Source organism: Schistosoma mansoni, chromosome 7, assembly GCF_000237925.1.
Source record: "Schistosoma mansoni strain Puerto Rico chromosome 7, complete genome".
Taxonomy (NCBI): Eukaryota; Metazoa; Platyhelminthes; class Trematoda; order Strigeidida; family Schistosomatidae; genus Schistosoma; species Schistosoma mansoni.
In genome coordinates this window covers 7,121,228-7,133,444 of record NC_031501.1, presented here as the reverse complement: position 1 = coordinate 7,133,444, position 12,217 = coordinate 7,121,228, and the positions used below count along the sequence as shown (strand labels likewise).

The 12,217-nt window shown below is 38.3% G+C and overlaps 2 protein-coding genes across 2 annotated transcripts in view; both read right to left on the bottom strand.

The window, feature by feature from the left end:
- The window catches only part of Smp_134530 (putative organic anion transporter), a gene marked incomplete at its 5' end in the record, with an annotated part of 68,874 nt that extends 65,374 nt beyond the window's left edge, over positions 1-3,500 (bottom strand). The window contains 1 exon segment of the mRNA XM_018798734.1: positions 2,054-3,500. Coding sequence (XP_018653646.1) covers positions 2,054-3,500 — 1,447 coding nt within the window.
- Positions 3,501-4,888: 1,388 nt separating this feature from the next.
- Positions 4,889-12,217, bottom strand: part of Smp_134540 (hypothetical protein) — a gene marked incomplete at both ends in the record, with an annotated part of 33,594 nt that continues 26,265 nt past the window's right edge. The window contains one exon of the mRNA XM_018798733.1: positions 4,889-4,957. Coding sequence (XP_018653645.1) covers positions 4,889-4,957 — 69 coding nt within the window. The remainder of the gene's footprint in view (positions 4,958-12,217) is intronic.

The following is a 12,217-nucleotide window of genomic DNA, read 5'->3' as shown; positions in this document are numbered from 1 at the left end:
TTCGCTTTTCGTTCTCTCAATTTCGTAAACAACACCCCCGCCACGAGAAGGCAGTGAGTAGGGCTTCCCTGGCAGAGGCTATATATTCGCTGGCCATGTGAGAGCATTTGGAGAGGGAGAGCGGACTCTCTCCACTCTCAGCCGTACCAGAGCATTTGGGGGGCTAATATACATGTTAACTAGTGAGAGGTGTAACAATTATGGAGTGAAGCCTTACATTGCTCGGTTTGTATACATGAGTTTGTATCAACTCTTATGAAAATAACATTAATATCAGATTTAGAATCTTATGAGTGGTAATTTTAACCTCAATTTAATTTTTATCTACCATTCCTTTACAAACCAAATGCTAGTTAACCGTCATTATCAAACAAGCAATTATTCAACTGGACTCTATGGATAATTGAATACACGAATGATACATGTCTATTCAAACTCCATAAAGAATTTACATATAAAAAGACGAATTATTATCAAGGATCTAGCTAACTGTTATTCTCCTTTGAATTAACTCACAAAAATAATAGACGGAAATCTATATTTTTACTTATTATTATTATTTATTGTTACATCCCGAAGAGAATTATGAGTGGTAACTTTTGATATCTATTTATGGACCAATACTATGTGTATAATTGTTAACTAACTAAACTATTCATATTCAACGTCCCTCTTATTATAAGCTTTATTTTGACCTGCGAGCTATTATTATACGATTTGCCATTCTTGATTTATCCCCAGTCTATTAATTACTGTTCCCCATATTCACAGCCACTTTTGGCTGAATCTTGTACAAATGTTATTTTCTATTTTATGGTACGACATGGTCCGTTTGACTGCTATATAAACTTAGTATATTTAAATTATAATGATTCATACCGCAAAGGCTGAGATTGGTGTTCTGGACTTAACTGGCTGGGCTAGGCAGGAAGCAGGACCGACAAGTACTCTAGACTGCTCGTACGGATTTCGTGTGTCATTGGTCCGATCGATAATTCACTGCTCTTTAATTGGTGATGTTATCACGTTATACATTAACAGGGCATCCAGGTGGACACAAGTTATAACATTTATTTATTTATTTGAACATAAATATTGGTACAAAGAGGAACCGAATACATATGAGACACACAAGTCATTTGATTTGTGTGTGGGCTGTGATACTTGTCGGGTACCCAGACCGAAGCACGTATAATAATAACATTATTATTATTAGCATCATTACCATAAGTTGGTAGAATATTTTTATGGTTAACACTAATTGAAAGATGACAACAACAACGACTACGTATTTACCAAAATATGTTAGTGAATAAATCTGATCTAGGTTGACATATTTTACTGGTGTGTATGATAATATATATGTACAGAGAGCAGTGTAAATAGAATGTATTTTTAAGCGTTTTTTTATAATAAACTGTTATATAAATATTCATCCTAACAGCATAGTATAGCGTACTTTTTATTGTATGTATATAAATTATCTCAAAACGTTTATAGCTATACTCCGAAATATTATGAAGAACTACAAGAAACTATAAAGCAGAGAACAAATTCATTTTGTAGACTATTTCAACAACATTATACCTGATGAAAGTTAGAGAATGATCGATCCGTAGTGGGAAGGTGTTTATCCTCTACTGTGATATTTGCCATAATGACTGATATTAAAGTCTGAAAGTCAACTCTGATGAGTATGCACCCGACTCGGGGAATGATCAACATATAAAATGATATAAAACCGATTTTGATGAAATGAGATTTTATCCTCATCAACTAACAGAAAAGTAATGTAACTTAGTAACAAAGTACATATTCGTGAAGTCTATTACACGCCATACTTTTCATGTGACACACTAGTGATGAAATCTGGTTTTCAAACCAAAGTATCTAAAATGGAGTTTGAAACTACGACCTAGTAATTATAGGAATTATTAACCGATACTACTCTCTTATTAAAGGCTAAGCAGACTGAGTAAAATTTGAATTTATATATAAATGAATCATTTAAATATAAAGGTTGATACAAACTATCAAAAAATACACTGCATACCTGCATATATTGGATATTGTCGATCTGTTAAGTTATCCCATAAGTAAGTTGGAGCTAAGACATACAAAGGACTAGCCCCGATCCCGGCTAGCAACATTGCAAGACAAAAAGTTGGAAAGAGAACAGACTGAACAATGTCACTACTCCCCATAAATCCTGTGCTTGATGATTCATTAATATCATAATTATTAAAAGTATCGGTAGCAGTGAGTGAGGCAGCACGAATAACTATGTCACCGACATTAGTTCCATTACTAAGTGAATTGGAAATAACATTCTGAGAAAAGGTATTGCGCGATTGATCGATACACAGTGGTCCATCCAACTGAATGGAACTTTCTAAATCTTGATTAAGAGGGAAGTGAGAAGACGACAGAGAGGAATGGAAAAGAATATCTTCAGTACTGATGCCAGTAGCAGTATTACCACTAGGAGTAGTTAGTAAGTTTGGTCTGTAGGGACCAGCTAAAAAGTGTGGTAATGCAAATAATCCAAATCCAAGAGCCAGGATCAATGTCGCCAAACCAATAACACGTAATCGATTATGTTTCTGACCGCTAATAAAGCTAACAATCACCGTGGTTATGACACCGGCTACTTCATAACAACTAATCATAGAGCCAATTTGTCGGCTAGTTAAATTAAATCTTCTTTCCAATGTAGTAAACATACTACTCATCAGACCAGATACAACCATAGTTTGCATAAACATAGTTAAACATAATCCGATTAATACAATACGTGGACTAGCACAGGTTTGTAGACAAGGGCATAAACAAGAAGTATCATCAACTTTTGCAGTTGTAGTTATTTCATGAGTTTCTGCATCACGCGCACATATAAACGAATTTTCTAATGCAATATCATTAGATGAACGTGGAGGTGTTAGACAAGGATAAGCTTCAGGTTTATTTTCAGGAATGAGTGAAGCGTCCGGGATTTTGTGTTCACCTGACACCACTAGATTTTGTTCGGCAGAACCATCCCAATTATAAGATGGTCTTTCAGTTAACTGGTCAAGAATAAGAGGTTTTGTGACAGTACGGAAATCCCAACCAGATGTAGGATCACTGATATTGCGAGCATGGCCTAAAATACGTTTAGAATAATATGGTGGAGGGGCTTGATAATCATTTGGATGATTGAAAACATTAGCATATGGAACTCGACCACTTGTAATCTGATTATCAGGATAACGGCCAAATCCGACCGTTGTAGCTGTAGATAGATTTCGGCGATGCTGACGTCTAAAATGATTCGGTTTATCAAAACCATACGTTGCACTAGATGAAGTTCGTCGGACTAGACCAGGATGCAAGCAAGTTGATATAAAATTTACTACATTTGTATCCCAATCAATTGGACATGAAGTATCACAAATTTCATCACCTACGGCATAACCAGAAGACGGTCCTGATGTTGCTCTTGATAAATGTGGAGTAGGCATGAGAATGAGTAGCTAATACATTGGAAAACAAGAAATTATATCCAACCAGACAGAAATAGAAAGAATAAATTATTCATTTTCTGAACAATGCAGATGTGTAAATAAAACCTGTTGAAACAAATAGAGATAAGATGTGAGTATGCAACTAATGTTTAAACCATAAAAACAATACAGAAATTTATAAAATAAGATTCCATTTCTATGCATTACGAATAGACGGTTATAAAAGCTGAATGTTTTGTCACTAAGTAGCTACGTATGGGTCTGTGTGTAATGTATTTAATTTGTACATGGTGACTAGTGATATTACCGACTATTTATTTTATTTAAACACGTAAACATTGGTACAAGGAAACACAAAATATATATGCGCCACACTTTGTCATTAGATTTGTGTGGGTGCCCAAACCACCTACTTGAATCGAAGTAGGTTTATAAAGCTTTGAGTTTGAAATTCAACGGCTGAAATTTCAGAATAAAGAACGCAGTCTACATCAAAGCACAAAGACCTGTAAGTAGTTTCTGAGTTATTGTGAATACTTTGAAAGTGTCCTTCCAAAAGGCTCAGCTTTATTGTACACCAAAACCACTTCGCACAAATGAATACTGAGTATAAAACGCTTGGCTTTTTACAATAATAGAAGCTTTAGGTAAAATGCATTTTTGACATTCTCCGAACTACAATCAATACGTGTATAAACAGAGATTACAGACATATTAGTATGATTTTTCACTGAAATATAAATCTACATTTCTGGTCTGCTCATTGTACTTTTGTTACTTTTTCGTAGCTGTGGAACGGAATAACCGGCAAATTTATTAAGCAACTGTAATCAAATAGTTTATTCCGACTACATATGTCGAGAAAAAGGTTAATCCCAATAGTCAGTATTGATTTATTTCAGAGGGAGAGACTCATGAAGTTGACATCCTCTAATTTTATGTGATACACAATCACAATCATCTTTTTATTAATATTCAGTGTGTAAACGTGTAACGGGATGAAGTCTAATTCGTTTGTGTTGGTAGTTTGAATTTTCCAAGTGATGTTTAGGACTGCAAGTGAACTCTGAGACGCAGGTACATCCAGGTGACGAGTTCCGAATAAGATGAAATGCGTGTCCTGAAGTCCACTATCCATCACTACGTAAAACATGCTTGTGGCAATTATGAGGAAATCCTCACAAGATGCACATACGCCAAGAAAATACTAAACAACTGCGGTCGTAAACATCTATGGGGAAATGTAAACAACCGATTCAAATAAACTACCTAGTCACCAATTTATTTAATTAAAATTGAACGGATCCAGACAGTCTAGAGAAACTAGCACCTACTCTAGAGGTCTACAAGTGCATTTTCTTGCTGTCGCTAACATGTTTTACACTTCATGCAGGATAACTAGCCAACTGAATATACTCTAAACAATCAAAATTCATTGGATGAACAGTGACGACCTGTAAACTAGGGTTTATTTATCATTTAGTCAATATACAGCAGCAAGTACTCGACAGAGGACAATATCTGTCACCGTACCGAGCTTAAAGAGATATAAACGGATGTGGGAATCTGCATTTTCACTCACTGGTGTCCCTGTTTTTTTTCGCAAGAAAACCCCATCTATAGACTCAATGGATTTGTTCCCGTTTCGTTATTTTTTGCCATTTTTCACAACTGAATTTGGTAAACTAGGGAATCTCAAGCCTGATAAAAAGGAACCAGATAGCTAAATCTCTTGTAATGGAAGTTGAATAAGACCAGGAACTATCTCTTCATTGTACGACAACGAGTAACTTATACTCGGTGAATGTAGAAATTTCGACATACTGTCCACTGTACTTCAGTGAGTTGTCAGTTGAGATGTGATGGATACATTTGTTTGTTGTAGGTCGTGAAACGTGATTTTAGGCTATTCATATTTCTAAGACCACAAAATCCTAGCGACTTACCGGCACTGAACTTTTTTTTATTTATTTATTTAAACACATATATTGGTACAAAAGGGCACCAGATACATATGCGCCACACCGGCACCGAACAGAATGATTGAAACAGATATACTAGATACAAAAGATGTTCAAAGTAGTCCTTGTATCTTAGTTTACAGTTCAAATTCTTATTTGTGTCTTAAATACATATGTCTTGGATTTAACAACTAGGAGCTACTTTTCCTATACACTTGATCTGAACTGAAAATTCGATGTGCCAACCAATTTCGGACGTTTGAATTTTTAGAACTCATTTTGTTACGGACTAACTGTTTATTTCATAGCTTAAATATTTAATCTTTCATGTCCTGACAATCATAAAACATGGTGTACTTGAAACCCACCCAAAACCCAAACTCGAATCATACCGAAACTATTGATTGGTAGTGAGCGTCACTTGTATGTGACATATTTTCAAAACATCCCATGTAGCTCAATTCCGCTTTGTGAAATACCATTACTAAAACCTCTCCACCGTTTTGTGACACTGCTTAACGATATTCCGACTTCGAAACCTTAGAAAATGGCAGAATTCGATCTACCAGGAGACCTGTAGACTAAATAGTGCATATTTGCATCACGAGTCATTGCCGTTTAGCATAGTATTGCCACTTTTCCATGTTACAAATACTATCTACCTATATTTTGTTTTAGTTTAGCTTTGTATAGTTAGAGTAACAATTGATGGGGATAGAAACAGCTAGTAACAGGTAAAACGGTTTTGTTGAATTAGCAACAAGATTACACAGAACTTATAAGTTGAGACACAAAAGATCGCTTTATCATGTCACACCTTGTAGCTCGAGATCATCAAAACCCAGGTAACTTACAAGGAAATCAAATCCTTGCGTCTGACCGAAATGTAACCTAAATAGCACGAACAAATAGCGGATCAATTGAACCCCTACACTGTTCGATGTCGTAGTATTATCAAGAGTACAATTAGAAAAAATACTCCTGTATATTAAAAGCTTCAAGTGCCCATTGGACATCTCTTTCTTCCGTAGGAATGAATGAGGACAGTCTTCAGTCTTCAGTAATAAGGATAGTAGGCTGATGAACCTGTGTTAATCCTGACAGATTTCCTTCCAGTGAAGGTCCAGCTTCTTTTTGAAGATGTTCACTGATGGTGCTGATACCACTTGTTCTGGTAAAGCGTTCCAGTCATTGACCACTCGATGAGAAAAACGGGACCCCACCTTTAGTTTATTAGATCGCGGTTTCAGAACCTTCTTGCTATGACCCCGGAGATTATTAGTGCTGGAGGGAGCAAAAAGATAAGACATTAACACCCAGATCATAATTAAAGATACGAAATGCCAGTATAAGGTCACCTCGCGTCCTACGATAAGATAAGGGGAAAAGATTTAGACGTTTTAAACGCTCATCGTAAGGGAGTTTAGAAAGACCCTTTACTAATTTTGTCCCTACACGCTGGACACGCTCAAGCGATTTAGTATCCTTTATCAGACAAGGGCTAGCTGCTTGGATACAGTATTCTAAGTGTGGCCTTACATAGGTGGGATATAAAATTCGAAACATATCCTCGTCGAAGCATTTAAATGCTCTGCGAAGCGACCATAGCGCGCGATAGCCTTTGGAAGCAACCGCATTGCAGTGCATAGTAGTTTTCAAGTCGTGACTTATAATTACTCCTAAGTCTTTGTGCTCTTGAACGCGTGGCAGAGATGTACTATCAATGGTATAGTGGTAACTAATATCGTGCCCGATGTGCATGAACACGCTCTTCCTGGAATTAACTTCCAGGTCCCAATCATGAGCCCACCTAACTAATTCGTCTAAATCCGCTTGCAGATAACAACGATCAGTCTCATTTCTTATTGTTCTCCAAATTTTAACATCATCCGCAAACAATAACGTCGACGACTTAAGTAATAAAGGTAGTTCATTAATATATCGAAGGAAAAGTAAAGGGCCTAAGATGGTGCCTTGGGGTACACCACTTTTGACCGGTTTCCATTCAGATAGCGTTCCATTGACCCTCACTCTTTGTCTGCGGTCACATAAGAAGCTTCCTATCCATGAATGAAAAGTTTGGAACTGCAAAAGAAAAGAATATACCAGTGACCTCATTTACCTTGTCGGGGCAGTGAAATGTCACTAAGCTCTAGCCAAATCATGCGGGAGTTGGGTCACTGAATATCGAACAGATCATCGATCCCTGTTAAAGTCAAAGACAACAAAACGTGCATCAGTTAATCATACGTCATGGACTGGCTCATGCGGTGGTGGTCTCAATAAAATCTCTGTACTAATTCTAATATATTTACGTAGTCACGCTCTTTGTGTTATACAGTCTTCAAAGCAGACATAGCACTTTAATACGTCGGATGGGGTAATTCACATTAGACGCTGAACGCGAGTTGTGACTTCGAAGTTAGCATGTTTGTTACACAGTTGGCTCAAGTAGGCCTCCAATCATTTGACATAGATCATCAACGTTGATGGTATACAACCTATTTGATCGGATGGAGAACAGTTTGAGTTGGGCTGATTGCTCACCGGACGTTTGCTTCGTTTTGACGAGCGGGAAGAAAAATCTAAAGAGGGCGGTAGCGACTGATTGAAGTTAATAATATCAAATCAACTAACAGAGAACATAAAAACAGTACTCACTACTCAAGGGCAGTTTAAAAGTGATAAAAAGTAATTTCTAGCAGGTTTTAAAAAAGCTGTTACTCTCAAACTCGTGAATTAGTTCTTTCTTTGTCCACTCTTAGTATTAAAAGCATATTTACCTATCGTTTCCTGTTATTTTTTTCGGTTGAAGTTAGAACTTTAGGAATTATTTTACTTTGCTCTTTGGACGTGCTTAGATCTTTAATTGGTTTTTTCTGTCATTGTGCTGAACTTCACGCAGTTTGTGTTAACTAGGCATAAGTTCTTTCATAGGATGGACATTTTTGCCAAATTCCCGAGGTTGGTCTTTTTAGTAGTAAGTAAATCTCCAAGATCAATAGCTCTGTAAGTTTTCGGCATTGGATGCTGATGACATTAGTTTTAATGGGCTCACCTAACTGAAGGCACTCTGTCACGCATCCGCACCAGATCACGAGTGGGAACGCCGTGCTCAGCTTCTCCTGCAACCTCTAGCCATATAAGATCAGCCACTTAGATATACTGATTAGCTATCAAATAGGAGCTCGCTACATTTGCCAACCGTATTTTAGAGATCGTCAAATTTTTTATCGCCGAGGTTTTATCAGTCAAAGATAAACCTCAACCGATACAAAACGACGTTGCGGAGCTCTGTCATACGCCGGCCCCCGTATTCGTCATGAACGTAAGCGATCACAAACTTCTCGAAGGGGTTCTTCACGAAAACGATCTGTCTCTAAGCCACGGGGGACAGATAAGCCTGACTGGTCCTGGTATAATAACCAGTTTAGAAAATCTGCTGGAAATACAGAAAACCCTGCAATTAACCGAATTTCAAACCGACCGACATGAAAAACGCTTCGGGAAGCTTCCCATCCGGCACGCGTTGATAGCAACCATGGCCGGCGAACACAGCCGTCTGTTATTCGTCACTGACGTGATGAAGAAAGTTCGCTACCTCGTCGACAGTGAAGCAGAAGTTAGCGTTCTTCCAGCGAATTCTAACGACCAACTGCACGAACTGGTTTTAAACTTACAGGGGGAAAACGGAAAACCTGTCACCGCATATAATAAACGGCACGTCTATCTTAACGTGGGTTTACGCAAACCCATCAACTGAATTTTCGTTGTCGCAGATGTTTCAATGTTAGCCATTGATATAAGCCTGCTACAACATCATAATTTACTCATGGACACGCACAAACGGAGGTTAGTAGACAGAAACACTAATTTATCTGTTTGTGTAACTTCGTTTTCCGGTTGTAGATTATCCTCACTCACAGTAAGACTCATACTTCCAAAAAATACTCGATAAGTACCCTGAGATATACCAAACACGACGGAAATTGCCATGTGTAATCAGCAATGTTACATATCATATCACGACTACAGGACCACCTGTACTATCGAAAGCGCGTCAACTAGCTCCCGAATAGCTGAGGTTGGTTAAAAACGAATTCGATCACATGATAGATTTAGAAAGGACAACAACGACTGGCGTCCAACTGGTGACTATCACCTATTGAGTGCGAAAACCACTCCTGATCGTTACCCGTTGCCTCATGTTCACGATTTGACAGCTGCCTTGAAAGGTACAACTGTTTAATCGAAAATCTCCTTGGCTAGAGCATATTACCAAATTCCCATGGCTAATGACGACATTCCTAAAGTCGCTATCATCACTTTTTTCAGTTTCCACGGGTTTTTGCACATGCCTTTAGGCTTAAGAAATGCTACTCAGACCTTTAAAATGTTTATCGATGACGTCTTTTGAGGTTTCAACTTCGTAGATGCTGTTGGTGACTGCCTGATTGTATGTCCGGACAGAGAATCTCATCTCCAGCATCTGAACCTTCTCTTCGAACTACTACAAAAGCATGGCATTACTGTAAACATTCGGATATTCCAAAATGGAACCGACTCCTTAGATTGCCTAGGACACACTATTGATGCTCAAGGCATCCGACCTCTTAGAAGCAAAGTGGAGGCAATTCTGGATTGCCCAGAATCGACCATGGGCAAACAATTGCGCATGTTTAACGAACTAGTAAGTTTCTACAGACGGTCCATACCAAACTCCGCGTCCCTTATGGAGCCTTTAATCGACCAACTTCGTGGAAATGCGAAATCCATCAATTTGGACGACACCGCGAGAAAAGCATTCTGCACGATTGGGGAACTTATAGCAAAAGTAATCATGCTTGCACACCAGGACACCCAAGTAGCCATTAGTATCTCAGTAGACGCATCCATCTCGACAATCGGAGGAGTCTTACAACAATGGGTTAATCACACCTGGCAACTTCTGGCATTCTTCTGAAGACGGTTGATAAGTACTGAATCAGGGTATAGTACATTCGGTAGGGAACTCCTAGCTATGCATTATGCTCTACGGCATTTTCAACTTTCTATTGAAAGCCTAGAATTCACTCTTTTCACGAATCATAAACCTCTTACTTTTTCTATAAGCTCGTCCCCAGACACGTACTCTCCTCGATAGTCTCAACAACTGGACTACATTTCGCAGACATGCAATACTATTCTGGAGAAAATAATGTAGTAGCAGACGCTTTGTCTCGTTTAACTTCCTTAAACAGTTTCCAAGGAATCGACCTTCTTAAACTCATCCAGCTTTAAAAAGAAGACGCTGCTCTTCAGCACGGGTTATCTTCAACGACCATAAAACTGCACACTAAACAGATGTAGATAGGTAAGGAATCCTACATGTAAGGATCGTCTAATCGTGCAGAAACATTATCAATCCAACGTCTTTAACACGTTGCACAAAATTTCTTATCCAGGTGTTCGTGCGTTCATCAAGCCCATAGCAGAACGATTTCGCCGTCCTGGTATGAATAAAAGCGTGAAGGAGTGGGCACGTTCCTGTGTTAGCCGCCAGAAATTTAAGGTGACTAGACACAGCGAAAGTCCCTCGGGCTCATTCCGAACGACCGCCTACCACGCACATGCAAACTGGTCGGTAGAACGCTTTCACTGACAGCTAATAGCTTCCCTATCAGCAGCAAACGTTTCATAGTGGACCGACGCCCATTTGCTTATCTTACTTGGTATTCGCGATGCAGTGATAGCTGACGTTGGATACACTGCAGTTCATCTCGTTTATGGAACAATACTCCGAGCTCCAGGAGAATTCGTATATCCTTCATCTTCTTCAATGAATATAGATCTTAACTCATAAATAAACAGGCTTACCAACGCAATGCTCTCAGTTAAACCTGTTTCCACTAAACCTCAGTTAAGTGATATTTTCGTTCAACCTTCCTTGCGATACAGTACACACGTCTTTGTACGTCGCGACTCAGTTCGACGACCTTTCGAAATAGCATACAAAGGACCCTTCAAAATTCTTCAGCGTGAACCCAAATAGCATATAATGGATAAGAATGAAACTAACGGCAGCATCAGCATCGATTGCATCAAACCCGATTGTGGCACTTAAGACACTAATTAAAATAGTGCATATAAAAACCTCCCAAACCTATATCTGCATATTCATGTGGTCAAGCTAAATATTCCTTATTCGAAACGCCAGTCATTTTCTCCCATAGACAAAGAGGAAAGTTGCTGAATATAGAAGTAAAGATTCGCTTACAAACAGCGAAACCCATCTTAGTGTCACAAGGGCAACTTTGGCAAGGGTATTTAAAATGCATTTGAGAGGTCTCTGACGGAGGGCATAAAAAAAGGAGTCCCTCAAGTAGACGAAACACATGTAGGTAAGGTTGATTGTGAGAACTTTGATAGAGCTGTCAAAGACTCGAAGTATTACTGTATAAAAGTTTTAAATACACGGTAACGGAACTTAGTGCGGGAAAGTATAAAAAAGACATTCGATTGATCAGTTTGCTTTAGATTACATTGGGCACTGTAGAGAAAGCAGCTGTAGCCTGATACTGGGTTTCAATGAGCTTGGTATAAATTGCATTTACCTGTCAACCGTTTTGATTTAAATCAAATATCTATGTTGGGCTCATTAATGACGTATAGATCCAAGGATGAATGTTCTTAAAGAGAGTAAAAATAAAGGTTGGTACAGTATAGTATGGATTCATTTTATTTCGTTAGGTTATCATCAGTGGCTTTAAAATC